The following is a 16503-nucleotide window of genomic DNA, read 5'->3' on the forward strand; positions in this document are numbered from 1 at the left end:
GAAACTTTTTCAGAGAAAAATTGTTTGTGTCTTCCTGAGACAAAATGTTCAGAGGTAGAAAGTACCACTGAGCTCTTTGCTCAGATGAGGTGAACTGAGATGCACAGAGAAAAAATTCTGGCCAAGACGAAAGAAGAATGAATCAAAGATTTCCCATTTATATACTTAACTTTTCTACCCATAATTATTCAGGGGAAATTAATAACTTACATAATAAAAATGTTCCACCACTCAGCAGAGCAAGTTTTTTTTAATTTCATTATTACATGTACAACATAACAGTCACCCTCTTAACTCCCTCTGTGACTTTCTTCCCAGTGTGGATTAATAGAACAGTATTAATTTCACAACACTTCAGTATTATGTGGTGAGTGATTATTCAGTTTTCAATATTAAAAGCACTTGTGGTTTAAGAAAATTAGTGTCATCTCAGCCCACGAGTATTTGTCTGTCCAGATTTTTCTTTTTCGGCTCATCGTATGAAGTGGAGGTTCATTCCCTGACATTTACAGATGAACTCAGAACAGCTTGCGTGCATTGCATTGTGCTTCATTTACTTAGAGAGAGTAGCATTTCAAAATGGGGAAACAACATAATAGAGGTCAAGACCAGCACTGTTATCACTGGTTCTTGCAAGATGATATTTCAAATTATTGTTATTTTTTTTCTTTTGAATCCACACACACACACACACATATTCAATTCCTTGTATTTCATTTGACAACCAGCCTTTTTGCGTCCATGCTCATTTCCTTCCACTTGTTCAAAAGGCATCAAACTAAACCAGCTTTTCCCGCTACATACCCCCCCCCCCCCGATGAGAACACGGCCACAGAGAAAAAATAACAAGGAGATTTTTGCTAAAGATGACAAGACAAACAAATCCTTAAGTATTCCACAGGATAGTATTCATTCTTGTTTTCATCACATTGTCCTTTTATGCAGTGCAAAAGATCGACACCAATAAATTAAGTTCATGTGCGTCATGGTTTGCATCCATTGGCAGCGCACACACACACACACACACACACAGAGGCCAGGTTGCTGGTAGAACGGTCCTACATGAGCACGCAGCTTTTGGCCCGGTCCTTTCTAATGGGAGGTGGGTGCTCATGGATCTCAGTCCGTGGCGGTTGCTGGGAGACCCGCTTAAGGCCGCGGCGTGAGCCAGCACGTTTGAGCTGTGGCCGATGGATGCGGGACACGGACGCCAGCGTGGTGACGTGGAAAACATCGCGGACACTGTTCTCCGAATACTTGGAGGTGCACTCGGTGTAGGCCACGGCTCCGATCTGCCTCGCCAGGTTAGTGCCCTGAAAACACAGAGAAATACAGAATGAACAGTGAAGACTTTACTCTGCTTTTTACTGATTTAGCCGGCCACTTTGGCTCCAGCAGATGTGGTGCAACATTATTCAGTAAAGATCTTGGCTGAGGTCAAATTAAATTCCTTTATTTAAAAGTCTCCTTCTCCTTCAACCTCTGATTTTGTCATTTTCTGACTCATGAGGGAAATATCTGGCTCTGGCTCCATCTCCTAAATGCTACAAAATGTTCACAAGCTAGCTGTATGTTTTCGGGTTGTACGTCTGTCCGTCCGTTTATTCTATTCCTGTCCATTGCCTTTAGGGAGTCCTTCAGATTTACTCCTCAAGGATCAACTGTTCAGATTTTGTCGGTCAAAACTCAAAGTCACTGTGAAAACAATGTTTGGGGGAAGGACTCGAGGCAAAGTTAGCACAATTGTTGACTTGGATTTGAGGATGAAGTTGTTCAAACTCTATGTTCAAACCACTATGATATACAATCATAAAGCAGTAACTCTGGTGTGTTTGCTGTTTGGTGTTGGTGTTATCAGAGCTTCAGTGTCTGAAAACAATTCTCTATGGGTTCTTATCTACAAGTGTCTTGTTTGTAATTATATGAAGTTTTTCATCAGTTGTTACCATAACGTATTGATTTGTGCAGATTTAAAATCCAAAGAGTTATCTAGCCCTCAGCTGCACTTTGTGTTTGTTTGCAGTCCAGAAGTGAGTGACTCACCTTGAGAGCTGCTGAGAGCTAATACTTAGAGCTATGATAAAAATAAATTGTGTGCCTGTGTGAGAGAAGCAGATTGGCATCATGTGGTGGAAATGATGCTTTTTACATTCTTAAATGTCCTTAAACCATGGTGAACCTGAAATACTTGAATTGTGTGGGAGGCCTGGTGTAATTCAATACAGGCGCATAAAGCATTTACACAACATACTAAAACATTCTCAATTTGGTGAATTCTGGGTTTGGACATTTCAAAACAGGCCCTGAAGGATTATTGTTATTATCACAGCTTGTTAGACGCTGTCACTGTTTACCTTGCTTTTGTAGAAACTGAGCCGTTGTACTTGTGTACAGGAAAAACGCTCCACTCAGTAAAAGCCTTCACTCAGAGGCATGATAGGTCAGGGCATACAGATGGCTAAGATCCCCTACGCTGCTATGAAATATTTAAGTCCTATCTGTGTGACTATAAAACTCTGGCGTAAAAGCTCAGCTTATTCCCAGTGGTGGTTAGCACCGTCTTAAATCTGGCCTGCTTGAACTTGCATGGCGTGCATTTATTTTGCTCACCTGTTCTCCAACAGCACTGACTCTGTGTGCACTCGCAGTATGTTGTAATACAGCAAGGGACACCTAGACATTAAACCGATTTAACGACTCTGAGGTTGTTGATCCAGTCAAGTCAAATTCTATTGATTGGTGTAATTTTATAGATATATCATGGATCAGAGCTGAGAGTTAGACCAGACTGAAGAAATACCTAGCGACAAGATTGAGCTGTATTACTTTTTCTTAATGGAAAATATTAAGTTTAAGCTGTGCTAGCAGAGAGGCTGTATTATTTTTTCAATAATGGAAACTTTCCAACATTTGAAGTCTCCATTTCAAAGACCCGGCCACTGAGCTGATTTCAGCTGTAGCGACACAGTTCACATACGATTTAATTGCACATGGACTGTGCCGTTTGTTCTGGTGAGTGCACTTCCCCCGGGGGTCACATCAGTTGGAACGAAGTGCATTAATTGTAAAGATCCAAGTTTGTGGCCATTTGTGGCAAAGTCCTTTTAAATGAATAAGGAAAAGCTCATCTGGTTCATACCACAATGTTCAAGTACCCCAGCCATTTTCAGTCCAAATCATCCCTCATCTGCTTTATTTACACGTTTACCACTATGTGCATCTCTGGCAACATCTGTGACTTTTTCTTTTGTGTTTAAAGTGAAAGTGTAGCTGCCTATGTGCAGGGTCGTTAAGTGGCCCTCCATTAGAAATGACCCCAACAAAGTAACAGTGGCCTCGAAGTGAGGATCGGATAGAAAAGTTGAAGAAACGGTTTCAAAGTTTAATGTGGCTGCAGGAAAAAAAACAAAAAACATATATAGATGTTTTGGTTTAATCAAAGGCCTTTGTGAATTTGGAGTTAAATCAATTCATGCATAGAAAACTAATCTGAGATCTTGATGGACCAATTTTGATGCCATTACTGACAGGACAATGAAGGTCGTTACCTTTGCTTTGTCAGAGGTATGAGAAAATATTAATTTGTTGACAAAAGGCTGCCAAGAAGTGGGAATTCACATTTACATGAAAATAGGCTATTAAAATTCATGCGTGCCACTGTTCATCGCTCCAAGACACAAACAAAACAATTGTATTATCGCACATCCTGCTGTTTGTCTCCTCCTTTGTTCAGTCCCGGCTCTCTTTATACTCCTTGTGTTTCCATATTTGTGGAAGTTATGATCTGAAGCGAATGTCATTCTCCAAATTCATTTTCCAACGTTTTGTTTATGTGCACAGGAGAACAAAATAATAGGTGTCATTTGTTTGGGATGATACTGTTTAATTTTGAACGTGAATCAGTGTTACTATAGGCAAATGAAAATCGCTGTGGTGGAAAATTACAAAGGACTGCACATTTTAAAACCATATGTCACACATGTTTCAATAGTGTTCAATAAATTAAATACTATTCAGTTCTTCTCACACGCAAAATTACTGTGGCGTTGTTGGTGAACAGACGTTCATTTTAAGCTAGGTTTGACAGTGCAGATGGTCTCAGAGGAGATGGACACCAATACAAACAAACTCTTTCAAGAAAGAAAGAAAGACAGACAGAGGATGTGTCATTGTCTTTGTGCTCCTCACCTGTTCGTGGGTGACAGGGATGAGTCTGTGTTTGGAGAGCTCTCTCAGGACGTTGAGGTCCGTCCTCATGTCCAACTTGCAGCCGACCAGCACCACCTTGGCATTGGGACAGAATTCCTGCGTCTCGCCTTGCCACTGTGTATCAAAGGATAAATACATGTGAGTCAACAATAATAACATACATATGCGGACAACTTAACATTTAATTTGTTGTTGCATCTCAGTCCAAAATCATGGGTATCAGTTTGCTGCTATTCATTTCCTAAACTTAGTAAAAGTTCCATTCAGCATCTCATCAGGTCATAATTTCTGAACGTGCTCTGAAACAGTAACACCCCCTGAAGATCTGGTTTTTCCTGACCTTCAACAGTTGAACTTCTCACCTCCCATCACTCCTGGACCTTCTGACATTCCTGTCAGTTGTTGCTAAACTTCTGCTCCCTACACCCTGAGCTAAAACACTTCCTTGTGTAAGTCACTGTCGTAAGCTATTATCACTAATGTCAAACACCAAAAGCTCTCATTAAATAATTTGTCAAATGACTTTGATTTGGATAAGTACACTGTATTTTAAAGGAGACATATTCTGCCCCTTTTCCACAAATTAAAACAGTCCCCAGGTGTCTTAAAGACATGTCTGTGACATGCTTTGGTCAAAATCCCCCAAGGATCAAACATCACAGCTCTTTTCATCCTCTCTAAACAGCCCTGTTCACAACGGCTGCTTTCAGTGCCTGTCCCTTTAAATGCAAATCACTGCTTGCCCCGCCCCTTCTACTGGTCCCAGGTAGGGGTGGGGTTATGCAAATTTGAAAGCTAGTTACATCACTGGGAGACATCTGAGGGAGCAGCTCATAAAACCACATGGTTGTCAATCTAGGGATCCTGCAAATTACAGATTTTTTTTGGTAGTTTGTTTTTCAATTCTTGCATTTTGGGGCAAGACAAACACCCAAATATATGTTAAAGAGCCTTCAAAAAGTGATATTTCCATAATATGTCCCCCTTAAACGACGAATAAGACATTTTACATTTGTAACATTTGAGAACTTTGTTTTGTTTTTACAGGTATCATGTCTGAAACCATTCTAATGATCTGATACCTGCAACTACCACACTAAAACACACTTTCTATTCCAAGTTTTGAAAGTAAAGATAATGGGCTTCGTGAACTAGGTGCAGGCGGGGCGAGTCAGCCCTGCGCCTCGCCTTCGCTTCGCTAACGAGGCATGTCCAGGAGCAGTTTGCAATTTTCCTTCGAACCGCAGTGGGGCGCATCCCGCCTACTTCCCTCCCACCGGCGCAAATGGCATAGAGGGAGGAGAGAAGGCGTGGAGTGGGTTTGACACAGCCGAGTCAGATCTTCACCAATCAAATGAGCTCCTCTCCTCGCCTTTAAATCCGCCGCGCGCGAGAGGCGCACGTTTGATTTCACCGTGGAAGAGGGAGGTAATTGACTTGGTGCGCACACGTCACCAAGACCTCACAGGCAGGTTTCCACAGTTCCAGGCACATTTAGATGGAATTAATAATCACAATAATCAGCACATACACGTACTGTATATCCATATCGATTGTCCCGTCACACTGATGACAGATCAAAGGCTGTCGGCATGCTTAATGGAAACTCAGCCTGACTGAATTAACACAGATGAAAGTTGAGGATGGATTACTGCTGTGTTGACACTACACACTGTGCCGTTGCGATGATCTGCTATATTTAAAGAGTTCATTTGCAAAAGCAGATAAGTGCCATTTTGAAAAAAATGAGCTGAGGCTTTGTAATTATTCTTTGCATAGTGTTGTTTTCAATAAAACTTAATTTTTTTGAGATATGTCTGTTTTGTTACATCTCAAAGTCACTCAACTTTGGTTTGACTGATATCACCTTATGTAAATAAAAAAAATAAAAAAAATGAAGATTCTAGAATTTAAAAAAAAAACGGAGTTATCTGCTTTTGCAAATGAACTCTTCATTTATTTATTTACTTATTGATTTATTGAGCCGCATCGTCACGCGACCATAACAAATAAAACTGAAAACAAATAAACTATCATCTTTCACAGCAAGTGAGACGGGAGGAAACTGATGTTCTGGTCCGGTCCAAGCTGGCAGTGTCCGGTCGCGCGAACAGACATCACGGGCTGATGATGCAAAAGTAGTCTGGGAGGGAGGAGGTTATGATGTTATCCAGGTTTGCTCTGACATATTGAGAGCTGTTGCCCAGTAAAAAAAAACAAAAAACAAAACACACACACACCTTTTCCATTAATAAAGACACTCATATTTAGTAACCTATATTTAAACACGTGTGCACAGATCACAACATAAACAAACAGCTGTGCGTAAAGGAGGCATCACGGAGCGTCTCTCTTTTTCTTTTTTCTTTAGAATTTACCTGAGATGGGAGATGTGAATATCTGCTCACTATCTGATGCCGAGGCTGATTGTGGTTTGCTGTGAGAGATGATAGTTTATTTGTTTTCAGTTTTATTTGTTATGGTCGCGTGACGATGCGCGCTGGCCCCTAATAAATCAATAAGTAAATAAATAAATAAATAGCTGATCATCGCAACGGCACAGTGTGTAGTGTCAACACCTGCTCTTGGGACATCCACGGCTGCTTTTTTGTCCCTCCCTGGTTTCATCTGTGTTAATTCAGTCAGGCTGAGTTTCCATTACGCAAGCCTTTGATCTGTCATCAGTGTGACGGGACAATCTATATAGATATACGTGTATGTGCTGATTCAGATACAATAAATAGGGGTTATTGTGATTATTATTATTATTATTATTATTATTAATTGCATTTAAATGTGCCTGGAACTGTGGAAACCTGCCTGTGAGGTCTTGGTGACGTCGGCGCACTGCGCGCTGGGCAGTCAAAATACCAGTCCGCTGGCTGCGCTGCGCCTTGCGCTGAGATTAGACCAGGTTGGAGCTGGCGAGCTTTCGGCGCACTCTCCGCGCGGTCTATCTGCAACAAATTGTCACTGCGCCACGGTGAATCTGTCGACACCTCCCCCTGCTGCGCGACCACTCCCATCTCGGCGCACAGCAGTCTGCCAATTTACCGAATCCGCTGCGCACCTTGTTGCACTGGAGGAAAATGCCACTGCGCCAGCTGCGCCAGGGCTCGCCTCGCTGCGCCCCCCTGAGTTGCGCCAGGAAAATAGGGCCCAATATGAGGATTGACATAATAATATTTGTTTGTTGTTGTGCAACCTGTTGATCCAATTTTGCAGTTTTTCAATAATACAAAACTTTTTGTGTGTTTTGTGGCCTTGATTTCTTTTCAGAGTTGAGTAAATCTGAATTTCTTTATATTTCATCCTCTCATCTTTTAACCTGTCATCACCAACCCAAACCCCTGTATTAGCTGATGTGAGACATCACGGGCCCTAGTTTCCTAGACCGAGCGAAGTCTAAGCGCAGCGCAGCTTCGCCACGCCAACGAGGCGTGTCCAGGTCCATTTCGCAAGTTTGGTGGGCAGCCCAGTCCGACTTACGCCAGCGCAAGCCCTCCCCTCGTCCCTCCTACCGGCGCAAACGGCAAAGGGGGAGGAGAGAGGGCGGGAGGGAGACAGGAGGAGGAGAAGTGGGATTAACACAGCCGATTCGGATCTTCACCAATCAAATGAGCTCCTCTCCTCACCTTTAACTGCGTCGCGGGCGATGCGCGCTGCAAGTTTGTCATTTTATACTTTGACATGGACGGAGGAGACAGCGACGCCAGAGGCCGAACCTCTCCCAGGAGGAAACAGCTGTTTTGGTCCGGAGGTCCGAGCTCAGAGTGGCCGAATAATGAGTTTACTAATATCCTTGATCAGGTTTGATCTGATACACTGAGAACCGCTGCCCAGTGTAAGAAACAACAACTAATAAACTAATAAAGAAACTCATATTTATTCACACCCTGTGTAAGCAAGATGAGAGGTGTACACTAATCACAACATAAACAAACACCATGCGGGATGAAATCAGCATAAAGGACGCTCTCTCTCTCTCTCTCGCTCTCTCTGTCCTCCTCTCTTTTTTCTCTGTGATGAGAGCTGCTGAGTATAGGCTGTATACTGACTATCTGATACCGAGGCTGTTGTGGTGGGCTAAGAGAGATGATGATTTGTGTTTTGTTTTTCATTACTCACCGCTAATGAATTAATAAGTAAATAAATAAAGCGGATCATCACAACGGCACAGTGCGTATCTCAACACTGCAGTGACATGCAGTCATCCGCCCTCAGTCCTGCTTGGGACATCCACAGCTGCTTTTCAGTGCCAGTTCGTCCCTGCTGTGTTAATTCAGGTGGAGTTTCCATTACGCGTGCCGACAGCCTTTGATCTCTGCTTTGATCTGACGTCAGATGTGACGGGACAATCTATATAGATATAAATTCACGTGTTGATTCCATTAGTTGCATTAAATAGTGGTTATTGTGGATATTTATTGCATTGAAGTGTGCCTGGAACTGTGGAAACCTGCCTGTGAGGTCTTGGTGATGTGTGTGCACTGCACGCCAGTCAGCCAAACTTCCACTGCACCAGCTGCGCTTCGCCCTGCGCTGAGAGTAGACCTGGTTTGAGGTGGCGAGCTTTCAGCGCAACCTCGGCGGGACATTTTCGCACGAAACTTCCACTGCACCAAGCTGAATCTGTGACGCCTCCCCCTGCTGCGCGGCCATGCCTATCTCAGCGCAGCGCAATCTACCAATCTGCCAATCTGACTTTGCGCTAGGCTGCGCTGGTCGAAACTTGCATTACACCGGCTGCGCTACCTTGCGCCACCTGCGCTGCGCCACCAAACTAGGGCCCCACATCTTAGTCAACCTAAAGTTAAGAACTGTGAACTTGAACCCATTACATCCTGTAATGATCATGTGGCAGAACAATACTCAGACATGGAAACAGACACAGAGTGGAGCAGACGACAAACTAACACTGTAGAGGAACAACAGTGTAATTGTTTTGTTTGCCACAACATGAGCTCACTACAACGTGATGTCCATGGTAGAGTAGACAGATGGAGAGAGACAGACAATATGAATTACAGACCACAAACATGACTCAGAACTATCTAACTTCTCTTCATCGCCGTCGTTCTCTCTGAGACTCCTTTCATTATCTTCTCACACCATGGCACAGGCAGCCACTTTGAGCACTGATGCTGCATTTGTTCGTTCTCACAAAGAGATCTTTTCTCCCGGATGCCTGCGTCGCTGCTGTTACGGGCTTCAGCGTGTTGTGCGTGTTGTGCTGTTGTGCAGAGCGAGCAGTTGCTTTTCAGTACGCCTCTCCACCAAAAAACTGTGCAACTGGTGAATAGCAGCAATTTAGATGAGTCACAAAGGACCCATGGGACGAGTGGCTTATTGTTCGTGTTAATGTTAAGAACTGGTGAGTTTTGTCCCCGATGCAGAGCACGAGCTGCTGGTGCAGAGTCCATCAAAGGATGTAAAATTGATGCTGTGTGTTTTCAGAGCAGTTGACAGATTGGACACAATATTATGATCTGAGGAGATATTTACACCACGATTAACAATAAATCCTATGAACTTTTAGGAGCTCCTGACTTTTCCTTTAATGCCACCTTCAGTTTGGCCTTTTTTATTTTTATTTTTATTTTTAAATATTTCATGACATGTGCCACTGTTTCCATGTTTTGTTTTGGGTTTTTTTTCAAAGGAGGTTAAATCGAAAGCAACTGGACTTAGTTATTTGTCTAGGAAGACGTTTCACCTCTCATCCAAGAGGCTTCATCAGTTCATGTACGCATCTGACCAGGCTGGGACTGGTCCAACTATCTGGTGTGGAGACTCACTATTTAACCTCTTGTGTGGGCGTTCACAAGGGTGATGATGTCACTGTTGTGCTCCAAGTGCCAACGACAGTCGTTAAAATTACCGTCTTTGATGGAAAGTGGTTTCGACTTCGTTAGTGCCCTATGTTGTTATAACGACAGTCGTTGGAGTCACTTACCACTTGTGAACAGTAGTTGTTCTTTGAGGCTAGATTGTTGAATCTCCTGGGAAGGGATGAAAGGGCAGCATTGTAAATTGGAGATAGGTGGTGTCTCAGACCTCCTCCCCTGTTGAGGGATGGTTTCTCTACTTTTACATAGATGGCTTCTTTAACTCCTCTTTCAAACCATCTGTCCTCTCTGTCTAGGATTTGGACATTGCTGTCCTCAAAGGAGTGGGCTTTCTCCTTGAGGTGTAAATGGACAGCAGAGTCCAGGAGTTAGGAGTTAGCTCTCCTGTGTTGGGCCATGCGTTTATGCAGTGGTTGTTTTGTTTCTCCAATGTAGAGGTCTTTGCATTCCTCGTTGCATTGGACTGCATACACCAGATTGCTTTTGTGGGTGTGTGGTGTTTTGTCCTTGGGATGTACCAGTCTCTGTCTGAGTGTGTTGCTGGGTTTGAAATACACAGGGATACGGTGTTTGTTAAAGATCCTCCTGAGTGTTTCTTTTTTTTTTTTTTTTTTTTTTTTTAGTATATTTTTGGCTTTTTGCCTTTATTTGATAGTGATGACAGTAGAGATAGACAGGAAATGGGGAGGCAGAGAGAGGGGGAATGACACGCAGGAAAGGTCTGCCCGACGCGGGATTCGAACCGGGGACGCCTGCGGCGAGGACTGTAGCCTCTACATGGGGCGGCCGCTCTACCCACTGCGCCACGCACCGCCCCCTCCTGAGTGTTTCTGATACTCCAGACACATATGGAATGACTATGTTGTTTCTCTTGTTTTGTCTTTCTTTCTCAACCACTTTTTGGTTTTCTTTCTGGAAGCAGCTGCAGTTTTCACAAAGGTCCAGCTAGGGTAACCACAAGTTGTGAGGGCGCCTCTCAGGTGCTTGTGTTCTGCCCCTTGGGCCTGTGAGCTGGTGGGCACGTTATCAGCTCTGTGTTGCAAAGTTCTGACAACACCAAGCTTATGTTCCAGAGGGTGGTGAGAGTCGAAAAGTAGATATTGGTCTGTATGTGTGGGTTTTCTGTATACCCCAATGTGGAGGCTCCTGTCCTTTTTCATATGGACGTCACAATCTAAGAAAGGCAGACTATTGTCCTTGACATCCTCTCTGGTGAACTTGATGTTTTTGTCCACTGAGTTAATGTGTTCGGTAAAAGCTTGCACCTCTTTGGTTTTGATTTTAACCCATGTGTCGTCCACATACCTGAACCAGTGGCTCGGTGTTGTTCCTTCAAAGGAGTTCAAAGCCTTGTTCTCTACCTCCTCCATGTATAGATTAGCCACAATAGGGGATACTGGTGAACCCATGGCACAGCCGTGTTTTTGTCTGTAAAATTTGCCGTTGAACTGGAAGTATGTGGTGTTCAGGCACAAATCCAGAAGCTGGCAAATATGTTCAGGTTTGAGTTTTGTTCGGTTTTGCAGGGAGTTGTCTTGTGTGAGTCGTTCTCTTACTGTGGCCGAAGCCTCCATAGTTGGAATACAGGTAAAAAGATAAGTCACATCGTAGGATACCATAGTGTCATCTGGTTCCATTTTTATGTCCCGGACTTTACCCACAAAGTCTATAGAGTTTTGGATGTGGTGTGGGGTGTTTCCCACCAAAGGAGCCAAGATATTGGCTATGTGTTTGGCTATGTTGTAAGTGACCGAGTTTATGCTGCTGACAATGGGCCTGAGCGGGGACCCTTCTTTATGGATTTTGGGGAGTCCATATAGGCATGGGATTGAATCCTGGGGATAAAGCCGGTAGTATTGTGTTTTGTCAATGACCCCTTCTTTTTGTAATTGTTGTAGATATTCTATCACCTTCTTTTTATAGCCACTGGTCGGGTCTCGTTTCAGAGTTTCATAAGTGTTAGAGTCGCTGAGTAGTGTAGATATCTTAGCCTGGTAGTCAGTTGTATTGAGCACAACTGAGCATCTACCCTTGTCTGCTGGGAGGATTGTAATGTTTTGGTCTTTGCTCAAAGCCGTCACTGCTTTCCTCTCCTCAAAAGTGAGGTTAGAGGGGGGGACCTTAGCCTCGGCCACCGCCGCTGACACTTTTAACCTTAGCTGATCCGCCTCAGTTCCGGTTAAGTTGTTTTTCCTTATAGCAGATTCTGTAGCTGTAATCAAATCCACTATAGGTAGCTCTTTCGGTGTCATGGCGAAATTCAAGCCCTTGGCTAGGACCTCTTTCTCAGGTTGGGTGAGTTCTCTGTCTGACAAATTCTTAACCCATCTGTTTTGTGTTTCTTTCTGTGCTGAATGGTCAGTTTTTTGCCTCCATGTGAGTATTTCTGTGTTATCACTGTTTCCATGAAATGTGTTTTGAACATTCATGCACTTGGCGCTTGTGCCAAATATCATCATGATAACATATAAAATGTTTATGATAACCCATTAAAGTAAGGCGGTGAACATGGGGAAACAGCTTCTAAATATCATTTGTTTAGCATTTTGGTGTACTGATACTTGTTATCTTAAACTGAAATGTCTTTAAAGGGATAGTTCACCCAAAATTCAAATTTCACTCATTATCTACTCACCCTCATGTCGACTAAGGACTGGGAGAAGTTTCAGAGTCCTCCGCACCTTCTCTGAGTTACAGGGGGGGTCCACGCAGCAGTATTTGTCCATATAATGGTTGTGAATGGTGCTCACTTTTCTTCGTCCAAAAAGACACCAAAAAACATCCAAATACCTTGTTCCGAAAAAAATTAAATAAGTCTATATTTTAATGTATATGTAGCGGAATCTCCCAGTGCCTCAGTTCACTGCTCTTCCTGTGTCCGGTGGAACAATTTCTCATATTGGGGCTTCAATACAAGAGGGACATTACAGGCGAGCAGTATGGAGGTATTTGGATGTTTTTTGGTGTGTCTTTTTGGACGAAGAAAAGTGAGCACCATTCACAACCATTATATGGACAAATACTGCTGCGCGGACCCCCCCGTAACTCAGAGAAGGCACAGACTCTGAAAATTCTCCCAGCCCTTAGTCAACATGAGTAGATAATGAGTGAAATTTGAATTTTGGGTGAACTATCCCTTTAATTACTATGCCATGCAGGGCGTGAACAGGGCTTTCAAACAGCATTAAAACCATAATATGAGAAATAAAGTTAACATTAATGAAATGTAATTAGAATAATTTAAAAGGGAAATTAACAAACAATTTTTAATTCACTGGAAAATAAATTAAAGATTCCTAGATGGATTAATTGTGCTTGGAAAGACTCTCGGCACTCTCTAAAATTAACACTCCATCCCAGAGTGTCATCAGTGAATCAGTCCTAGGAAGCTGATACTCAAACAGCAGCTTTGAAACCTGTGATTACAATTACACACCCTTGCATTATCAGGGAAAGTTGTTTGTGCTGTGTGTCTGTCTGTCTTCTTCTTTTTCAGTCCTTAATAACAAAAGATGTGGTGTGTACATGTTGAGAATGCTGTATGTTGTAGCCTGGCAGGTTGAAGACAGAAATGGCCTCAGCACATCAAACATTTGATACTTGAATCCAAAAGGCCAGGAGAATAAAAACACTGACACATGATAGAAAGGTGGGGATGCTGCCATGATGGCAGGCTGTTAATCAGAAAGTCAAGAAGAAGAAGAAGAAAAAAAGAAAAGGTGAGAAAGTGTTGCTGGCTGTGAAGAAAGGATGATAGCTGGGTAGAGATTGGGATGACATTTTAGGCTGGGTAATGCTGTATGATAGCGGCAACACAGAAGGACACCCAACATTGTTGATTGGAATGAGGATTTGAAGAGAGATTGGACTGAACAGAACAACACATACAAAAAGGAAATGCTAAAGATTCGAGAGGTATTTTTGTAATTTAGCTGAGAAATAAAGATCCTCTAAGAAGGAAAATTGGAGGGCACAAAAATTGGTTACGCAGAAAGCTATCGAATGAAAGTGCCATGTACTGCAATGAGTGTTATTTGAGAGTGGATGGAAAAAGCTGAAAAAAATAACACCACACTAAACTAGTAACAAGAAAAGACAAGAGAGAACATTTCCATTCATATAGGTACTTCAATTAGACTCGTTCGTTATGCTTCTAATCTGTTTGTTTGAGCGACCACTGAACGTGTCACTCTGGCATCCCGTGCATGCATTGTGTGGTCACTTTATTCTCCGCTACTACCACTAAGGTCAAAGTTCAAGTTAGTTCTCAAGTGGAGCCCCTCTAGTTGTGAGAATTTACCCACCATGAAAGATAAATGTTTTGTTCTGTATTGACGACGTCGGTGGTGTTGAGTGATGGCGTCGGCTGCAGGAATGTCAGTCGCCTGAGAAACGCTCCCTGATGTTCACCTCTCACATACGATCATTAGCTGTGAGAATCATGATTCATCTGTTTGGCTCTAGCGAAATAGCGTCTTTTCTTTAGATAAAGGCTCACGATTTCTTGAAAATAACATACCTTCAGATGCTAATTTGAGTTAGCTAAGTTTACTAGTTAGTCGAACTGAGTGGATATTTTCTTAACTTATTCTCTTTTTAGCCCAAAACTCCTTATTTGTGTTTCTGCGGATAGTGTTTTCTTGCTGAACTAAAGCATTGGTGCACAATTAATCACAATGTAAGTGAAACTGTAATATTTGAAAAATCCTTTTTTGTGTTAAATGTAAAATCTCTCATTGTACAACATTGTTTTGCATTGTTGGAGACGTGCCCCGGAAAAAAAAGTAATGTTCTCTGGATGCTAAAGGGACATGTTAGACCAAACAAAAATTTCATCATCACTTTTATATCCTTTCCAAATGAAAATGTAAAACAAATCCGACCAGTCGAATCATGTATCATAATGTCAATATCTGCCCACATCACTGTATGATGTATTTTTTTTTTGCACACATATTCGCATACAAGTTTTGGTTAAACCTAAAGAACTGAAACTCCAAAAAGTCAATATTTTTTATAGTAACAATGTATCGTATGACAGTGTGACTGTGAAAGAAGTGAATCTGCAGTTCAGCTAAGCTTATGGAGTTTTGTAGCAACTTTCAACTCATTTTATAACTTTATTGTTTTGGTTTACTCTCATCAGTCTCAAAGCTTATAGTTTTTAGCTTCAACAGATTAACTGTAATTGTGAACATTGGACATCCATCCATGATGGCCACAAACACAATCCCAAATGAATGATCGTGTTCCTCTGTAACTGTATAAATAAGCAACTGTTTACCAACAAGCTCACATTAGCATCTTAAACACTGATGATAAAATGAATAATTTACAGTTTACAATACACTCATGTATTCAACATTTTTTACATTGAACGAAAACTTGATTGTGTTCCTGTGCCTTACTGTGTAGTTGTGTGACAAAAGAATTGCATCACAGCATGAATGAAGAAGGGGAAACAGTCACGCTGGCTCATAACACATTCAAGTCTTTTATTATTACAGGCCTGAAAATACCAGAACCTCCTTTAAGGTTGTTCAGTTGTCTGTTCTGGTAAAAGACAAAATGTACCTTTTTTTGAAAATTGTCTGCGATATGTTTAGAGGGGGGGGACATTAGAGGACACATTCACACCTCTGTTAATGTGACACTGACCTTTTTCAGCACGCTGTCCAGTGTCTCTGGACGGCTGATATCAAAGCAGATGAGCACAGCGTCCGAGTCGGGGTAAGCTAAGGGCCTCACGTTGTCATAGTAGGCTGAACCTGTGGGTGAAAAATAAACACAGACATGAGCATTTCCATGTGGATTATATGTTATTTAGTTACTTTGCTGAAGAGTTAACTTGTTACTTTTTTTTGAAATCACAAAGTGAGTCATTACAGAGCAGCTTTGGCAGTAATAACTGTGATTAAACGTAATTACCATGAACTAAGCCACTCTGCAGATGACAATGTGTGGGTGTGATTCATTGCTTTTTTCAAAAACCGAACAGAGGGGCCTCTTCCACGTTCCCCTGGTCTGGTTTGTCTGATTCAGTCTTGAATAAGCCAACGGACCGACATGTGACAGTGATATAATGAATGGCTCTCACAAAGCGTCACCTGGTATTTCAGAATGGCATGTGTTTTTCGCTGGGGGGGCCGAGCTGAATTGAGCATTGTGACCTGGGCAAGGGGACACATTCCTACCCAGGGGGGACAGCATTCCATCTCCATTTCCCTCATTGTCTCCAGCACTACGTCCTTTTGGCACAGGGCTTTGGCAATGCAACAAAAAAACAAAAGGTTCCCAAAGGAATCCACACAAACACTAAACTACCACACAGAGAAGAACTTTTATAAATTAGTTAGTTCTGTTACAATAACTGTTCCTATCATTATTTGCCATATCTAAAAAAAATATTTGTAATGACTCATCCTGTACTCGGAGATTTATGTAT

General features: G+C 42.3%; 1 protein-coding gene across 1 annotated transcript in view; it reads right to left on the minus strand.

Moving 5' to 3' along the window:
• Positions 1–231: 231 nt before the first annotated feature.
• LOC146968193 (rho-related GTP-binding protein RhoN-like) overlaps positions 232–16503 on the minus strand; it is a 58226-nt gene continuing 41954 nt past the window's right edge. The window contains exons 3-5 of the mRNA XM_085761980.1: positions 15717–15826; positions 4189–4323; positions 232–1313 (exon numbers count right to left, since the gene is read on the minus strand). Coding sequence (XP_085618106.1) covers positions 1059–1313; positions 4189–4323; positions 15717–15826 — 500 coding nt within the window. The 3' untranslated portion in view covers positions 232–1058. The remainder of the gene's footprint in view (positions 1314–4188; positions 4324–15716; positions 15827–16503) is intronic.

This window comes from Trachurus japonicus, chromosome 19, assembly GCF_045865225.1.
Source record: "Trachurus japonicus isolate A0001 chromosome 19, Traja_1.0".
In the NCBI taxonomy this organism is placed as follows: domain Eukaryota; kingdom Metazoa; phylum Chordata; class Actinopteri; order Carangiformes; family Carangidae; genus Trachurus; species Trachurus japonicus.